We start from the raw sequence: 20,083 nt of genomic DNA, 5'->3' as shown, positions 1-20,083 counted from the left end.
AAGAGCCACTATTTTTGCTTTTGAGAAACCCATGTTATGGGATTATTTCCTAAGAAATAAATTACTCCAGAGTGCTCTTTCTATCGCCGATGTCGCCATATCACTATCATTTGAAACCAACAAGCTCTAGGCTCCTTTCCGATAAACACAACCATAATTCAAAGTTCCCCTCACATACCGAGAATTTGCTTTCTTTGCAAGTGTGATGTGTTTGGAGCTTCCATATATCTGCTCATGACTCCTCAATATGCGAGATCGTATGCACCAAATATCCGAGACTCCCAATGACATTTCTATACTGCGTTTCATCAACTGAAGGCTCTCCATTTCCAAACTTACTCATTTTGGTTCTCGGTTCCATTGGCATTTGGCAAGGGTTGCACTCCCCCATTCCAAGCTTTTCTAGGATTTTCTTAGCATATGTTTGACAAAGAGTGATTTCTCTTTGATTTTGTTTTACCTCGATGCCAAGGTAGTAGCTAAGTAAACCCAAGTCACTCATCTCGAACTTGCATTGCATATCTTGCTTAAATTGATTAATGACAAGTGATTGGAACTCACAAGATCAAATCATCAACATAAACACCAACTATCATAGCATTATCACCTTGATCTTTCTGATACAATGCATGTTCTTGAGGACATTTTGTAAAACCAAGAGATTTCAGACATTTGTCGAGTTTGGAGTACCATGCCCTCGATGCTTGTTTTAATCCGTATAAAGCCTTGTGAAGTTTTAAGACTTTGTACGGATATTCTTCACTGCTGAAACCTTCAGGCTGTGTTACATATACTTCCTCTTCAATTTCACCGTTCAAGAAAGCTGTTTTGACGTCCATATGGTGAATTTCCCACATCTTGTTGGCAGCAAAAGCTATCACCAATTTCACTGTTTCAAGTCGAGCCACAGGTGCAAACACCTCACTATAATCGATTCCAAACTTATACCCTTTTCCTACGAGCCTCGCTTTGTGCTTTACTATTTCACCTTTTGGATTCTTCTTTAGTTTGTAAATCCACTTCAAACCAATTGCTTTGTGACCCGACGGTAAATCTGCTAGCTCCCAGGTTCTGTTCTGCACTATGGATTGTATTTCTTGTTGCATTGCCAATCTCCAATTCACATTTATCTTCATAGGAGGTCGGTTCTTCGATGGAGAGAAAACAAAGCCCAACCTCCTCTCTTGTTTCATCATAGATTTCTTGTAGAGATCTATATTTTCTTGAGTCGAAATCTGAGGATGATGTGGAATCGAGGATGATGTCGTGAGTTGAAGGAGTTGATGGTGAATTTTGTCCGGATTGTCTTGATTTTCGTTGATGAACATTATCCCTGCGTTAGAATGATGTACAAAGGAAAATTTTCCCGATCAACGTCATGTTGTCTTTCCTTATCTTCCACGAACACTACATCTCGACTCACGATGATTTTGTTCTTCAAAGGATCCAAAGAACTTCAAGCCTTGGAATCTTCCTCATAACCAAGCAAGATTGTCTTCACACTCCTATCGGCTAATTTGAGAGGATGTGGAAAATTTTTAACGTGCAATGCAACCAAAACCTCATATGACTTTTGGAATTCTTTCAACCACAATGATATGGTGTTGAATTTTCAGCTCCTTGTTGGTGCTATGTACATTTAATCGCTTCTCCCAAAAATTTGCTGGCATCTCCTTGCTCTTAATGATGATTCTGGCCATTTCAATAACTGCTTGATTTCGTCGCTCCACCACACCATTTTGTTGTGGTGTATATGGTGCTGTGAGGTGTCTTTGTAATCCTTCATTTTCGCAATTCTTTGAAAGCAATAGACATGAATTCTCCTCCGCGATCTGAAACCTTCAATTTTCTTTCTTTTTGTCTCAATTCTCAATTTGAACTTCTTAAACAATGGTAGAGCCTCATCCTTACTCTTCAACATATAAACCCACATAAATCGTGAGAAATCATCAACTAACAACATAAAATATTTGTTACCTCCGCATGTGGGTGGCGAAATCGGTCCACACAGATCTCCATGGATGAGTTCAAGTGGCTCCTTTGCTCTAAAAGTAGCTCAGGAAATGGTGATCTATGAAGCTACCGATTATGCACCCATCACGATTTGAGCAGATTGATTGATTTTGGGCATTCCATCTACCATTCCCTTCGACTTCTTTAAGGAGTGAAAATTGAGGTGACCATATCCGCGTGCCATAGCCATCCTTGTTCTTCCACTTTGTCATGAGACAAATTTCTTTAGCAAGTCAAGTTTGCCCACATATAATCTATTTGATTTTTTCAACTCTAACAACTGATTCTTCAATCATAGACTTTCATGAAACCACCTTCAATTATGATTTTGCAACCATTTTCGTCAAGTTGTCCAAGACTCGAATATTGCTTTTAAGTTTTGGAATATAGTATACTTGAATGAAATCAAATGCTCTTCATTTTTGCATTTGAAAAGTATTGATCCTCGTCCATAGATTTCAATAATCGAGCCATCCCCAAATTTTACTCTTCCTGTAATTGAAGTATCTAATTCTTGAAAGCAAAATTTATCACGACATGTGGATCAAAATACCAAGTGGTCTCTTAGCCGCTTTTGGGTGGTTCACGACTTCATTTACCATTGCAATTTCTGCTCTATTTGTTGTATCACCTCGAGCTCACACGTTTCCACCAAGATCAACAAAAGGACTCCACTTCCTTCACTTCCTTTTGAGATGAATTGAGGGTTTCCATTAACAAAGGAGGTTTCCTCTTCTTCTTCTTGTGTTAAATTGGCCTTCTCTTCCCATTCTTCCGATGGGCATTCTACATAATGTCCCATTTGGCCGCAACTATAACACCGATTTTGCTTCTTTCTTCTCGTGGCTTCGTCTCATCATCACCGGTTCTTCTTGAATCATCACTCCTTCCTCTACCACGACCTCTGCCTCCTCTTTCACCATTATCATTTTGAGCTTTCTTGGAAGAGCTTCCTCCTCTCTGCCTTCCATTCAGCTCTAGTGAGAAGAACTGATTGCCTCCACAACCAAGCAATCGTTCTTCATGAGCTTTTAGTGATCCAATTACCTCCTCTTGATTTGGTTTTCAGATCACTAAATTCCTCTATAGCGGAAACTATCTGCAGAAATTTTGAGGAAGAAGAACGTAACAACTTCTTAATCACCTTCTCATCTTCAACTATATTACCAAGACTTCTTAATTTATTGACAATAATGGTGAGTTTTCCAGAGAAATCATCTATTGTCTCTGAATCACTCATCCCCAGTGCCTCGAACTCTCTCCATAAGGTTTGAGTTCTAACCTCCTTCACCTTTTCTGCGCCTTGGTTCTTAATTTTGAGCATATTCCATGCCTCCTTAGCTGTCTTCTTGGCCCCTAGTTGAAGCAAGGTATCCTCACCTATACCTTGATAGATGGCCGCCAATGCCATCTTGTCCTTTCGTTGATCAACTGGACCTTCAGACTCAATTGGCTCCCAGACACCTTGAGCCATCATAAATACTTCCATTTTAATAGCCCATGCTGCATAATTGCTCTTTGTCAACATGGGATATTTTAGCATAATCGAGCCCTCCTTCTCTTGACTCGACACGCTTTCTCTATTTGAAGCATTGCTGGCGGCATCCTCTCTTTCTTTCAGCTCTCTCTCTCTCCTTGCTCTCTCAATCTCAAGATGAGACATGTTTCAGGCCTTGATCAACCAGGCTTTGATACCAAATGTTAAAACAATTGGGAAAGTAATCAAGAGGACAACACAATTATTTAACTCTTTTTGTGGTGATGATCTTTAACACTGACCAAGCACCATTTTTATATATGAAAACTCAACAAACAAAACTAGAAAATAGGAAGCCTTTGGCAACGTGCTCCCATATTTCCGCCAGTACAATTAAATGGTCAACAACTAGAAAAAGACTCCTAATAATGCTCTAACAGAAAAAAAAGAAAAATTCTGCAGATTACTTATTTTCCTATTTACAAAATATAAGAAAATTTAACAATAATTAAAGCTAACGGTAACAAGTTTAAATTGCCAACACAATTCACCTCTTTTTATTAAAGAGTGTCATGTATAATAATTGACTTTATTTATTTTACTATATTTTAAATTTAGAAGTCTTAAATCAATTTTAAAACTTTATTATTTAATATACATAATTTTTAATGCACTCAACCTCAATATATATATATATATATATATATATATATATAACTCGCAAAATCATGCACTCAAATTTAAAATCATCGATAGACTAGCTAGTTAAATAACTAGCTAGTAAATATTAAAAAAGTTGTGAGGTATTTTACACAAGGAATTAACATTGACTAATTAAACTCATAGAAAGAGCAAATGAAGATTAGGTTTTGAATTAAGGACGATGCATCATAGTGCTCCATTAGGGAGTCGACCATTACATCACTGCCATACACGTCCTTTCCTTTCCCAGTAACTGATTGCCACTAACCCAGCAACCCCATCAACGTGATCGTTTTAAAATGGAAGATCGTACTTAGCTGGCAATTGGATTTTTATATTTTATTTGATGTGTGTGCATGCAAGATCCAGCTCTTACTCTGGCCTTCATTAAAAGAGGTAAGCTAAATGATCAATTGTGATGCATGACAATGACCACCACCTTAATTATCACACCGTCAAACCTTCAATTAATTACATTATAAACATCCCAACATCTGCGATTTGCCACATTAGCATTTGCCATCATCACCTTATGCGTCACCTTCTCTTTCCCATTTTTATTTCTCTCCAAATTACACCATATTTACCTCCTTTCCATCTTGAAGAGCTATGCTCATAATAAGTTTTGGGACTATATGCATGCAATTAAGGTCTGTTTGACTTTAAGATTTTGAGTTAAAAAAGTATTCTTTTTAAAAAATTAATATCATTTTAAATGATTTTGGAGTCCTAATAAATAGAGTATATTAAATTTAATTTTAAATTAATTTTTAATATCCTATAACTAATATATTTTTAAAAAAAATTCTTAACAACAATTCTAATAATAATATCATTAGTTTCTTTTTTCATAATTTTTATTTTATTTTCACATATATAATTATAGCTGCTAACTTGTCCTAATTTTTTTTTAAAAAGAAAAATTTGTCCTCAATTGAGATAAATTAACAAGTGTCTATATTTTTTAAGTTACTAATTGTTTTTCTTATTGAACTTAAAAAGTTAAAAATAAGTAAGTAATTTTAAAATTAATAATTAATGTGTTTATCAAATGAACATAGTTTCTCTTTTATTAAGAAATTTATTTATCACTTTTTTACAATAAAATATTTTCACTTTTAAATTTTATAAACAGTATTTAATATATATTAAAATGGAATTAAAATTTTTAAAAAAATGAAATATCCAGTTAACTAATTAAGCCATGCGAAAAAGACCAATTAATATTAGTAAAAATTTATCATTGTTGTTTACTTACAGGTCAAATATAAATAATAATATATGATCAGTCTGGAGGTGGCCATACCTAGCCAAATTATTTCTTTCCAAGTGTCAAAGCTGGGCTTTTAATGTCAGTCCTCATCACCCATATTTATAATATATGTGGATGTGAAAAGGACATGTATACCAAAACCTAGCCATATATACCTTGTACAGTTTAATTCTGTGCAGACCACACATGGCGTATTGCTTAGCCATCACCAAGATTGGATAATTCCAAGCCCTCCAATTTGATGAGTCTTTATCCTCTTATTTATTTTTGATAAAATATCTATCACTTTCATTTATTAAAAAAATATTATTGTATAATGCATGATTTTTCAATGATTTACAAATGGTTTATCCTGGCTTTGTACAAATTATTTTTATTTTATTATAAAAAATTTTAATAGATATTTTTAGTATTATTAATTAGAAAGATTAATAAATTTTCTTAAAATAGTTATTTAAAAAATAAAATACATTGCTCAAAATATATGTCAAAGAAAAATAGTTCTCTGAAAATACTATATTGTTTTAATTTGCAATATTTAAACAAAATGTATTGAGATTTAATAAAATTAACCGAAGATAAAAATAGCTCAATATTTTTTAAAAATAATATCAATCTAAGGGAAAAAAAATGACTATAATATCAAATCAATGAACAATTGATAAACTTAAAAAAAAAAAAAACCATAGTTAGTCCACATATAAATAGAGAGAGGGATTGATGTCTCTTGATGTACGTATTCTCTTCTGTAAGTGCTTTATCTGTTAGAGTGTGTTTGGGTTTTTCTTTTGGTCCAAGCTTTCCTCTTGTTCTTCTTTATTCTTTCAGTTATAAAAATTTAATTTAATTCATTTTTAACTTTTTATTTAATTTAGTTTAAATTTTTTTATTTAAATTCAAATTAACCTAAAAATAAGAAAATTGAGAAATAATTTCTTATTTTTGAGTTTAAATTAATACATTAAGAAATTTATTTATAAAATTAAGAAATTAAACTTTTTAATTTTTTATTTAAATCAAGAAATTTAGTTCATAAATTTTAATTTTTGAGTTAAATTAAATTTAAATTAAAAATTTTAAATTAATTTAAATAAAAAATTAAAAATAAATTAAATTAGACTTTTTCAATAACTACAAAAGACTAAATTAAATATTTTCATAAAATTTACTTGCTTATAAAAAAGTAATGAGAGAGAGAGCCTCATATGCAACTGGAGTAAAAAGGAAAGCTAAAAGAAGAATCGAAGGAAACCATTGACTCTAACTCAGTGAGTGGATGCTATTGTAAGAAGTACAAGAATTGAATTATGCCATTGACTCCGACGAAAGCTGGGCATTTTGTACAAGAATCGAATAGGAAAAAATGATTATTCCGTTTTAGTCCTTCAGGAGGCGCTTGGTATTTAAAAAATAAGAAAAATTATTATTTGATTTTTTATTTTAATAAAATTAATTATTTAATTTTTATATATTAAAAAATATATTATTGAATTTTTTTATTTTAGTGAAACTTAGTTGATTTATGTATTTTAAAAAATATTATTATTTAGTTTTTATATTAATAAATTAATTAGTTAGTTTATATATTTTGAAAAATATAATATTTTAAAAAATATATTCCTGAGTAAAAATGTAAATTTTGCTTTGTGGAGATTAAATTTGGATCACTACAAGAAATTAAAAATATAATGACTAAAATTACCAACTAAATATAGGGCTAATTAGTCAGTAATTATCGTTATCGACTAATTACCGATCAAATTTATATTGATCAGTATTTGAGTTGTCACTATTAATTACTGACTAAATAATTAGTCAGTAATTATCAACTCAATTACCAACTAAAAATTTGTTGATAATTACCGACTAAATTTTAGTCGGTAAATTGTATATATTGGTCGGTCTTCTTGTCAGTTTATCATAAGCAATAAGGGTCAATTCTACTATTTATCGACTGGAAGTTAGTTGGTACTTATCGACAAAATGTTTTAGTCAGTAAAATATAATTTATATTTTAATTTTAAAAATATACTGACTAAAATATTTGGTCAGTAATTGATTTTAATTATTTAAAATTGAATAGTGATATAACAGTTTGTAGGTAAATTTAGTCAATAATTTATAGATATTAGTCGATAATAGCTACTATTTACTAACTATAATTTAGTTGGTAATTAGAAACTAAATAAAGTTAGCCGGTAAATTTTTTAAAAAATTACCGACTAAAGTTGTGGTCGGTAATAGTTTTAATTTTTTTTAAATTAATTACCAACAAAAAAAGGATAATTATGTATTTATTTTAATTTGAAAAATGTAGCGACTATATATTTTAGTTGGTATTTTTAATTTATATGTGATTTTTAATTTTTCAAAATTTAAAATATTTAATAATTAAATCAAAAGTTAAAAATTAATAAGAAAATGCTAATAACACATAACAGCAAATAATAATAATAATAATAATAATAATAATAGATTACTACATATAACAGATTAATATAAAATTTATAGTAGTAAAGTAAAGCATACTAAAGTCTAATAAGTAAAATATAAAATCAAAAATCCTCAATTTTGTGGAGATGGAGGCAGAGGTGTTGGTAGTTCTCTGACTAATCTCATCATTCCTCCATCATAGAGCTTCTCATCATCCCATATTCCATCTCCATTTCTAATTTGATTTTGATCCATTTATTACATCACACCTCTCTCTTTTTTTTTTTTTTTTCTCTGTCTCTCTGTACTTTTGTGTGTGCAATTTTTTTTTGATTGTTGATTGATGATGATGCCCCTAAGATGCTCCAACTAATAGGTAAAAAGTAGATGATTCAGATCCAAGGCTATATACCTTCCATCTCTTCTCCTCGCCTCTGACTACATTCAAATAAAGTTGGTTCTCATCGATGTTGTCAGGTGTAGTTTCTGTTAGCTCCTCCCTCCTAGCCACTATAGAGTCCTGTATGTAATAAAAAAAATGAAAATTTTTTATAATTAATTTATCATATAATACAATAAAAAAATTGTAGTTAAATAAATAAAAGAGTACCATACATGCATCTCCTTCGATTTTTGGTCCACAAAAATTTCTTTTTCATGCTTTCGAGTGTGAGTGTGGGCAAACAACTTAGTTGGAGTTGGCTTTCGACTCAATTCTTTCTCCTGAACAAAAATAAACAGTTATCACAAGCTAATTATTATATGTATAAATAATAAATTATTGAAATTTATTATGAAATGAAAATAAAAACAGACAGAGTTTCCCCTATATTTTGACAGTTCCCCCTGTTAGAAATCAACAAAAATCTCACAATTCAATCACACGACAATCTACAATATTTTTCATGACAATTTTATCAACTTACATCATATTTCCATCAACCATTCACAATATTTTTTTCTTTATGTGAAAATACTAACCAATTTATCAAACCATTCAGCATATGTTATGGATCTGCCCGCGTGGGTGGACTGTCCAAAAGTATTTGCAGCACCACGGTGGTTTCTAGAATATATCTCTGACCGTTGAATAACCTCAGGGTCATTCCAATGCTTCTCAAATTTTGCCTAGGTTTCTTCAGAACTGTATGAGGGCCTTTTCCTGAAATTTTTTAAATCTGTGATCATGTCCTTGTAGCGTACAACTGCCTTTGATCTCCATGCATCCTTTATCCCTGATTCTTCGAAGGACTCCCAAAAGTATTTTTTCTACAATAAAAAAATACATATTTACAATGATTAATATATAGATCAAAATATGACAAAACATAAGAAAACCAAAATTGATGTTACCTTAAATTCTTCCCAATAAAATTCTTTTGTCTCTTCCGATACAGCCTTCCAATTGACACCGTCAGTGTTGTTCCATTGCTTAAAGGTATTTGTAATCATGCGAGCGATCGTAGATCCAGCCGATAACCTGAACATATAGAACAAAATATTTTTAGTAAATGATATATTTGTATTACATAACCTTGATAAACTAATTAAAATATAATTATTTTACTCACTTGCCATCATGAAGTTGTAACCGTCGTATATAGTCGGTAATATTTCTCTCCAATTATAAAATTTTATTTTTTTAAGATTTAGCTTTACTGACTAATAATTAAATTAGTTCATAAATACCAACTAAATTGCCATATAGTCGGTATTATTTTCCTTCAATTACAAAATTTTATTTTTATTATCTTTATTTTATTGACTAAAGATAAATTAGTTAGTAATTACTAACTAAATCATGATCTAATCGATAATATTTCTCTCCAATCATAAAATTATATTTTTATTAGTTTTAATATTACCGACTAACGTAAAATTAGTTGGCACATACCAACTAAAGAACTTTGTAGTCAGTATTGTTTCTCTCGAATTATATAATTTTAGTTTTATTAGCTTTATTTTTACTGACTAAATATAACATTGGTTGGTAATTACCAATTAAATAACAATTTAGCCTATATTATTCTCTCCAATTGTAAAATTTTATTTTCATGAGGTTTTAGCTTTACCAACTAAATACTATTTAGTCGGTAAATATCAACTAAATAAATGTTTAGTCTGTAGTATTTCTCTTGAATTGTAAAATTATGTCATTTTGAGTTTTAAATTTTACCAACTAACAACCAAATAGTCGGTAATACCAGCTAAATAGATATTTAGTCAGTATTATTTCTATCGAATTGTAAACTTTTATTTTTATAAGGTTTAATGTTTACTGACGAAAAAGTAAATAGTTGGTATATACCAACTAAATATCTATGTAGTCGATATGTTTTCTTCCAAATTGTAAAATTTTATTTTTATTATCTTTTAGTTTTACCAACTAAAATGCATTTAGTCGGTAAATACCAACTGCACCATTTTTTAGTCAATAAATTTACATTTTAGAGAGAGTCAGTAATTACCGACCATATATTTAGTTGGTAATATTTACTATTTCATCGCTTATTTTGCCGTGCATTTTTAGCGCTAAATTTGCCTACTAAAAATCGTAATCGGTAATATTTAGTCGGTAAACAGTTGGTAATTTAGTCAGTAAAAATTATTTTACATTTTTATTTTATTGGAATACCTATTTAATCGGCAATAAGTCGATAATTTTTAACCATATTTTTATAGTCGGTAATTTTAGTCGCTGTTTTTTAAATTTCTTGTAGTGAATCTACATATTGTTTTGTGGGGATTAAATTTGAGTTTACATATATTTTTAAATTGATCAAGAATTTTTATTCAATTCTACTGGAATTATTTTTGTGCTTGCTCTATTGAAAACTAACTTTTTTAGATTAGATATCTAGGGGAAAATTATTAGGATTAACTAATGTGTTTTTTAAATATAGAAACTAACTAATTAGTTTCATTAAAATAAAAAAACTAAATTATAGCTTAATTGGTATTAAAATTTATTAACTAACATAAAAATTGATAAAGGTACTGATAGCTTAACGAACTAAAAAAAGGAGACTAAGCATATAGTATATTTTTAAAATAAAAAGATTAAATAAATTTTATTAAAATGAAACTAACTAATAATTTTTCCTAAAAAATATGTTTTTTTGATTTTTAAATGTTTAATATTAAAAATTTATCACATAAACATAAAGTAACAGATAATTATAGGATATGTGCGTAAAAATTTAAATGATTACGCAATCAACACTAAATTATATCTTTTCCTATATAATTACTTTATATCAAAATTAATATTTGTTAAATTTTTTTTATATGTAAACATTTGTTTTACTTCAAAATGTGGTCATTTATAGTCAATTTAATCTATTAAAAAGGTTATAATTATTTTTGGTACTATGAAAAATTTAAAAAGGAGGGTGCCTCTAAATAATTTAAAATTTTCCAATTTTTCATAATGATTTGAAATAAAATATCAATAATTGATACGAGAGCTCTCATCTCTTATTAATTAGATTCAATTTTGTTAAAGATAATTTTAAAATTATTTGTTTTGAATGCACCAAGTTTAATATGAAAGAGTTACTATAATAAATTTAGACTTTAACGCATGTCTTACGTGTTGCTAAAAATTTAAAACATATTGTTAATAAAAATTATCAATAAATACATAGTAATTTGTATAAACATGTAACATAAAGCTTTTAACAATACTTTCATACTAATATACAATACTATATATATGATATTGTATATATTATTTATTACTTTATATGTTATTTTGATGTGTAAAGACGTTATTTGATATTATTTATTACTTTAACATCATATCAAAATGATGTTAAAAAAGTGTTGTTGAAGCTGATATTTATTATAGTGAATAAATCTTTAAAATCGCTCGAAGAAACAACCCTAATTAATATCCCTAACCATATCTCTAAACTTTAATCATTATTCATAAGTCATGTCTAGCACACACTTACAAACCCTATACCATTTTACAAATTATATGAACAAATTTTCGATGTTAAAGTTTGAATTAATATCCTTTAAATGATTTTATAGTTCAAAATAGTAAGAATTAAAGTTCTTTAAGACTTCTTTTAGAATAAATCATTTGTAAAAAGGAATTTAATTAAATTTTTATACAATTATATTTAATTTTTATATTTTTTTAAATAATTTTTCAAAAAAATTAAAAAATATAAAAATAAAAAAAATCAATTAAATTAAATTCTTATATAACTCTAACTTACAAATAGGATAAAATACTTAAGAGCGTGAAATAATATACTTTAATTAAACGTACAATAATGGTGGTGCTACTATATAATTCACTGCATTTTTTTATTAACTTTTTCCCTCACTGAACCCCCCAATGGTGTTATCCTCTCAGTGAGTTTTTCTCTCCTCTCATTTTTCCTAAAGCACAGGTACTTATATACTAATCGTTTTGACCGTGTATTATTATTTATTATTTTATTTTAATAATATAATTTAATATATTTTTTTTATATTTTATATTTTCATAATTATATTATAATTTTTTAATAATAAAATTTTTAATTAATTATAATTTTATTTTAAATGTTGATAAATAAATAATTTGATTAATACATTGTTTTTATTTTTTGAATTAATTGACATAATTATATAACAATAAAATGACAAACAAAGTAAAAAAAAAAAAACGCGTGTACCATGTCATAATTTTTAAAGTATTATTAATAAAATTTTTAAACTTTAAATATAAGAAACATTTTTAAACTAATTTTAAATTTTATAAAAACATAATTCATCCTTTAAATTAAAAAAATTCAATTAAAAAAAAATTGATTTTAGAGAGATATAATATAATGAATTGAGTTTTATAATGTATGAAATTGTAAACTTAAGAATTTTAAAATTTTAAAGAAATATAGCAAAAAAAAATTTATATAATTACTGTTTTTTGATGAAATAAAATTTTAACAGTTTGAAATTTGAAAATAATTAAGTTTTTATATAAAAAAAAAATACGAAATAAAGATAAAAATGGAGTCTACACCACATAACAATTTTTAAAATATTCTTATATTCGTAGTATAACTTTTTTAATTTTTATTTTTTTTAAATAGTCTTTTCTACCGTGAAAATTAAAATACATTTATTATTATTAATTTAACACCATTATAATTCCTAAATGAGATTGATGATATTGCCCTCGTCTTAAATTAGGGAAACTCCTCTAAGTTCACCTAAAATTTTATATATATATATATATATATATATATATATATATATATATATATATATATATATATATATATATATATAATTTCAGCAACCTAAACATGGTTTTTTCCTTTCTTTTTTCTATGTAAGGTAAATAAAGTGGAAAACGACTTCTCATGGGTGACAAAATCCCAATAGACAAGTGTTTTTTTTATTTTTTATTTTTTTATTTTTTGTCCTTTTCTAATCGTGCCCTAAAAGATTAATTATCAGTTAAAGAAATACGATCTAAGAAGGGAAACAGAACGAATATGCGATAAAAATAAAATTTAGAAATAATTGATGATATAAAAGCACATGAACCAAGAAACAAGAAGAAGAAATGCATGGACAAAAATATACATAATTATGGTTTTCTTGAGAAATATTAGTAATGCAACTATATTTAGCAGAGAATCTATAAAATTGTATCCCCACAATCAACAAGTGGTCACTTGAATTTGGAATAATTAATGTCTGGTTCGATGTATTGGAATTAGATAGAACTGTTTTTGGTGCTAGCTAGAAAAGGATACAGACTAAAGCACCAATCCATATTAAAAAGAAAAAAAGGTAAGATGCACAAAAACAAAATATACTTTGAGTCTCAAACTCAACATTGTTAGAGTGGATGCCTCACTTTAGCAAGACAGTGTGACAAATAATTTTGGGCATTTAGAGTACTCCATTTGTAAGGATAGCTACGTTGAGTGGAGGCAAAGATCGTGAGATGCAAAGGGGACAATGGTGCTTCTCTCTTTAATCTGTTTTGGGATAGGCACTTCCTTCAAGTTGGATTTCTTGTCCTCTTTGCTAGTTGCTACCCACTTCTACCAAGCTCTCCCTCACTATATATGCCACTAACCTAATTATGTCAGACTCCTCACTTTATACATGACGTTCGTGCATATCAACTTTGTTCATATATTGGAATTCTCTTTTTGTGCAAGGAAAGGCCAAGATTGGTTGAATTTCTAATCTTCTGGATTAATTGCAAAGATTTTTATTGATTGCACACTCTAAATTATTATATAATTAATTAATGAGACTGTTTCGTTATTCACGGTTGAGATGGTGTCGTCGTTTTCATAATTACACCAATTACTTCTCTTTAAGTAATTTATTTTTTATTAATAATATTGATACAATATGAATTAGCTGCCCTTTCTAATGAAGGACACATGCAACGAGAGAAATCATGTGATAAGAGTACCAGTATAGTTCCATACGAGTATTTTGAGGGATTAATTTTATTATATTGAATAACCCATAGTTTATGTCACAACCTGATTCCACAGGTCGGATCGACACTAGGACCAGGGTCGGCATAAAACTCCTGCGGCCCGTAGTAAGCCTTACTATTCCCAAAGCCATAACCAGGACCAAAATCAAAGCTTAACATGCAAGCAAAAGTAAAATAAAATGTTATAAATTTATTTTGAGCTAACTTAACCAGATTTCTATCAGAAAACTAAAACTAGGGGAGTCCAGCTCAACCTTGATACTCATCATATACAAACTATTTAATATTATAAATTTTTTATTAATTTATACAATATATACGTAAACTAATGTTACAGCGGAGCTATAATAAATAAATAAATAAATAAATAGATATAACAAACTATTAAACTAAGAAGCACAACTTGGGGAGAAAAATACAGATTAGACTCGAAGAAATAAACTCACTCCTCCTACAACCTAGGAAAAATATTTGAATGGGAATGAGCCTTTAACTCAAAGAGTTTAGATATTGATTATAAGTGCAATTTCTATAACTATCTAAGCTAGTGCAATCCTACCATGAAATGCACATCCATCACATATAACAATAATTCATTCAATATTCGCACGATAAGTTAATTTGGAGCTACTCACACACTCAGTGTATCACATCAATACATATATGAGAGTTGATCCCTTATACAGCTCTCTTAATCCAATACCTACCAACAAAGTCAACTCAAGCCGGACTTTTGCCTAATAATCTAAGTGCGAGGGTCAATGAGATTAATTGAAAGTCGCACTCATCTCGACTTATCCATATATAAGGATCCGGTTCCAGTGAGTCAAGCTCCAGCCACGACTATCCATCCTACCCATATCCATATCCGCACCATACTAGCACCAACGTACATACACATAGCTCCAAATTATCCTCAGGGCAGTAATCACAAATAAATAACAATAATTAAATGTGCAGCAACTAAAATGTCCATAATATATTAATTATTTATGTGCATAATTAATTATTTATAGAATTCATAATTATGCTAGATATATAATTAATATTGAAATTATAAAAATAATCAATATCCAACTCATAGATTGATCAATCCGATTGTAGTTGGTCCAACTGGAAGGATAATAAAGGCTAGCCGGCACCGATTACCTAGATAGACACATTGACCTCTATCAAATTTACTAATAGAATTAATTAATTAATTTAATGAAAAAAGAAAGAATAATTTCCTAAGGTCTTGCTAGAATTTCGGCAGAGTCTCCTTTATAACTAGACTTAATCCCCCCGTAAGAAAAATACAACCACAACAACAAACAGGGTCTCAGGCCCACAATAACAATTATAATGCTCATCCGGGGCCTACAAAAAACATAATCTAAGTCTAATCAGTTAAACTCCAACTCAAGTCCCTAACTCCTCTATAGTCCAAAATAATTATTTCCAGCAACTCAAAAATTATGACAATATTCTTGGAGTTCCTCCACATCGTCCTTGCATTAATTTAAGTCATATTACTTAATTTCTTTAAGCCAGAAATATTTTACAGATTTTACCAGCTTGCTTAAACAAAGAACAAATTACACAATTTGAGTTAGAGATTACTTTTGCAAATTCTACTATCTGAAATATATTCGAAACGTCTGAAAATACTAGAAACGACTGTAATATTGAATGTGTTCCGAGATGGGCTGTCGGGTTATCGGATCAGGTCGAAAACTCAGTCCTGGGCGCTGATAAGCTATCATCGATCCAAGTGCATATCCTAGATGCCCATGAGCTGCCGATGATGGATCCCCTGACGACACATCAAAACTCTACTCCGATCGCCCGATATTAGCCAATTTAGTTTAGGCTACCCGATGAGCATCTTCTCCGTTCGATCTCCAATTAAGGTGTAATTTGTGTTAAAACGAAGCTTGAGGAGTGTAGATCATGATCCCTAGGTCCAATCGTCCAAATTGGGCACTGGTTGGCCTAGATCTAGCCGAAAAGTCACTAAAACTTGAAAATTCTCTCCTCTTGATCTCACTCATCCGACTACCAAACGCTATAAAATTGCTATCAAAAGAAAGCTCATGGAATAAGCTTTCCAACACCACCAAAAACATCTTGATCGAATGTCGAATGAAGCAGGAATCGTGCCTGGAAATTCCTCCACTTGCGCGAGTGTTAAAGTCCAAAAACTCCCCATGTGGGCTGCTGCTGGTGCTGCTCCGGCCGGCATGACTGCTTGCCGGCATCGCTTGGGCGGTGGTGCGCCTCGTCGGCCGTCCCTGGTGGCTAGTGGCTCACTGGCCACAAGAAAAAGAGAGGGAGGGGGAAAGTGATGAGAAGAGAGGAGGGAAAGAGAGAGGGAGAGAGAGAAAAAGAGTTGTTTTTCTTTTTTTTTTTTTTTAGCTTTTAATTACACTTTCAATTCCTGAACTTTTTGGATATATTCAAATGGGTCTAAAATCCTTTTTAATTGGGTCTCAAAATATAATATATGAATAATTAAATAATAAAAAAATATAATAAATAATATTAATAAAAAAATAATAATAATCAAATTAATAACAATTAAATCAAATTTTAGAATCAAGGTTAACAATAATGAAATAATATATTTTATTAATTGATTTAATATTAATATTTAAAAATAATCATTTCAATTAAAATGAGACTATTAAATATTTTCTAAATTATATTTAGAAATAACATTAAAAATATATAAACAAAAATTTTATAAAAATTATAAAATAATTAGATAATATTAAAATAATATTTAGATATTATATAAAAATATAAAATTTATATTTTAAAAATTCAGATTATTACAGCTGCTGTTGCCATACGGTGGTTGTCACTTGTCTATAGTGATCATTTGACTATCCTTCATAAGATGTCGTCCCTTACTTTAAGCACAAATGAGTGAGGCTTCTCAAGTAAGGAATCAACATTATAAAAAAAAAAAAAGTAAGGAATTATTTATTTAATAAAATAAAGATGTCTCATCAATCTAGTAAGGGCCCCATGTATAAATTTCAAACGATAAGATGTTTAGATTGCTGGATCAAGATAGGCTGATTGCTCATCATTAATGCGCGGTTGATCTATGATTTATAGCTACATTCGACTTATATGTGTTAGACTTCTAGATAACCATTGTTTCAGAAGAGTCACAATACACGTTATGGAAAAAACCTACCTTGAATACTTCAGGTCCACTTGTGCAAATCATCATATGTGACACTATCCTATTGGATGAGAAGAAATATGAGCATTAACTACAGCTAGTACGGATATTTTTTTAACCCATATTCCTAACATTAATTCCCTTTGAATTCTTTCTTTCACTTTCTTTCTCATTGTTCTAACTTAACGTTCCAAGTGTCAAGTGGGAGAAACCTCTTGGTCCTCTAATTTTGCGCTGTTTTGCAGATTGAATGACCGTAGGACACCAACAAGACTTAGAGAGTACGTGAGAGTGATTGTATTGGAAAGAAGGAGTACTTGTATATGTCATCAGTAGCTAACCGCCATAGTATTCAAAAATACCATCCAAGTATCAGAAGTCATCAAATATATTTAGAAATAATAAATATTTCTTAATACCTGACTGAAGAATTTGAATTCTAATGAGTAATCTTTCAATTAGGGCAACCATTAAAGTTAATAAACGTAGTACATTGAGATTCATATATTGAGGTGGTAGATACTAGATTATTTTGCATTGCACGTAGCCTTGTTTGTCTCGGTCAAAATAGACAAAACTACTACAGTTAGGCAAAAACAATAGATGTCAATAAAAGTTGAGAGTCTGAGTGGCCACTATATATATATATATATATATTGATTTTACACAAAGCTACAAACAAGAAGAAACAAGCAACTGAGGAAGGATAAGCAAGCAAAATAAAAAAGAGAATGAACTGGAGAAAGAAGTGATGGACGGAATTGTACTGGTGGTCTATGGTGGTGGCTATTGGGAATATGCATTTCATCTCTCATAAACTTTTTAATTTATTGGATTTTGGCATTGCTGTTTCTAACATGTTCCCTCATATGTCCTATTCAGATGCTACCCTGCTTCATTTTTTTTTAACCTTTTTCGTTTCCAATTTTTGATCAACAAAACTCAGGGAAACTCCACCTCATTTCAAAAGTTTTTTTCTTTTTTTCTCCAGTGCTTTATGTTACAAAATTTTTTTTTTGACTGGCAGGATAATTCAGCAACTTTTTTTAAAGTTGCCCCTAAAGAAATAATCTAACATTAAAAATTTAGATTTTCTTTAAGTAGAGGAGTGGAAACTCGAATATACAATTTACTAAGTGAGTTATATACTTTTAATCACTGGATCAATCTAAATTAGATTATTAGAATACTTCATGTTCGATCTCATCTAATAAGATATATTTTTTTAAATATGCAAGTAAGATAAAAGATTTATTTAATTAATTAGCAGTTATACTTAATTATTTGTGATCGACAACAAATAATGAAAAGTTTTCATTATTAATAATTAATAGCAAAAAAATAAAAGTTAACAATCGAAAATTTTAATTTTAGTTTGAAGCGTTAATTAATTAATGAATTATAAAATATTATTTGCGTTAAGTTAAAATCAAGTTGTGAATATGCAAGTATTAGAATTTTTATATTGAAAAGAGATAGAAGAAATGAAAAATATGTAAGTAGGAAAGATCTATAAACTTATTACTTTAAGTTTTTGAGTTGTATGTGATATTAAGTTCATGAGGATCTTCTTTCACAAGACTCATAAAGAAAGGCTCTCTGAATCTCTAAACGAGTGATATCAAAATTGATGATTTAATAAGAATGAGTATAAAGGTGGTTGTTAATGATTTCTGTGATTCTCTTGCACGTAGATACAAAAAAGAGAGAAAATTCTTAATAATATGATGAAGCGGTGACTTTCGATTTAAAAAAAAAGTCTAATGAAGCAAAAAAGCACTATCAATAAAAGTAGAATTTTCGGTACTCATAATAGCTCTACACAATATCAAAATACATTTATTAAAAAATAAAATTATATAAAACATATAATCAGATATTTCTACAATGATAATCCGATTATGAAAAGAATAGAACCTAAAGTACTTTTGTGTATATTTTTATAAATTCAAAAATCTCAAATATGAATCTTTTATTGCTGGATAAGCTTCATTGGCAAAATATATATATTTGCTTGTTGAAACTTTAGGCGGCATATAGAGGTAGCTAGCCAGGATGATGTATCAGAAGATAGAGATGTAACAAGGTTGCCAACATCACAGCAATGTTTTACTTGTACTAGTTCCCTAAAGCAGAAATTGTATTTCATTTTCATCCATGGCTTTTAGGAGTCGTGAACCAGTTTGTAACTTCTGTTTTCTTTCTCCACCAATAAATAAGAAATATTGTTTCTGGTGAGATATATGCACCAGATATAATAATAGTATATATTTTTATTAATAAATATATTATTAATTAATTATAGTTAAAATAATTAATATGAGTCATCTAATATTGATGGAATGTGTATTAGAACAACAACAAGCAAACTTTATTACTTTCATATATTAAAGTTCTATTTGTCATTGAGATTAGAGGCTAAAATGCCTTTTAGAAAGTATATTTTAAATATTATTAAAAAATTATTTAATTATTTTAAAGTTTAATTGTAAAAAAAAAAAAGCTCATATGAATAATATCATAGTCATCGTTTAAAAAAAT

At 29.1% G+C, this 20,083-nt stretch overlaps 2 protein-coding genes across 2 annotated transcripts; both read right to left on the bottom strand.

Annotated features, from left to right (window-relative positions):
- Positions 1–2,799: 2,799 nt before the first annotated feature.
- LOC131175248 (uncharacterized) lies at positions 2,800–3,676 on the bottom strand. Its single transcript, XM_058138947.1, has 2 exons — positions 3,061–3,676; positions 2,800–3,011 (listed from the first exon to the last, which is right to left on the bottom strand). Exons 1-2 carry the CDS (start codon positions 3,674–3,676, stop codon positions 2,800–2,802), a joined length of 828 nt encoding a protein of 275 aa, XP_057994930.1.
- A 4,577-nt stretch (positions 3,677–8,253) lies between these two features.
- On the bottom strand, positions 8,254–14,526 carry LOC110651423 (uncharacterized). The gene is made up of 6 exons (XM_058138946.1): positions 14,411–14,526; positions 9,252–9,378; positions 9,102–9,167; positions 8,880–9,011; positions 8,514–8,621; positions 8,254–8,418 (listed from the first exon to the last, which is right to left on the bottom strand). Exons 1-6 carry the CDS (start codon positions 14,524–14,526, stop codon positions 8,254–8,256), a joined length of 714 nt encoding a protein of 237 aa, XP_057994929.1.
- Positions 14,527–20,083: the final 5,557 nt, after the last annotated feature.

This window comes from Hevea brasiliensis, chromosome 17, assembly GCF_030052815.1.
Source record: "Hevea brasiliensis isolate MT/VB/25A 57/8 chromosome 17, ASM3005281v1, whole genome shotgun sequence".
Classification (NCBI taxonomy): Eukaryota; Viridiplantae; Streptophyta; class Magnoliopsida; order Malpighiales; family Euphorbiaceae; genus Hevea; species Hevea brasiliensis.
The sequence above is the reverse complement of the archived record's forward strand: the minus strand, read 5'-3'. Positions and strand labels throughout refer to the sequence as shown.

Excerpts from the sequence above, each read along its gene's own strand:
- LOC131175248 (XM_058138947.1), bottom strand. The coding sequence starts at position 3,676 with ATGTCTCATCTTGAGATTGAGAGAGCAAGGAGAGAGAGAGAGCTGAAA. Across the intron at positions 3,012-3,060 it reads GAAAACCAAATCAAGAGGAG|GCAATCAGTTCTTCTCACTA; the intron begins GTAATTGGATCA and ends TTGGTTGTGGAG.
- LOC110651423 (XM_058138946.1), bottom strand. The coding sequence starts at position 14,526 with ATGTTAAGCTTTGATTTTGGTCCTGGTTATGGCTTTGGGAATAGTAAG. Across the intron at positions 9,168-9,251 it reads TTTATTGGGAAGAATTTAAG|AAAAAATACTTTTGGGAGTC; the intron begins GTAACATCAATT and ends TTTTTATTGTAG. Across the intron at positions 8,622-8,879 it reads CTGAATGGTTTGATAAATTG|GAGAAAGAATTGAGTCGAAA; the intron begins GTTAGTATTTTC and ends ATTTTTGTTCAG.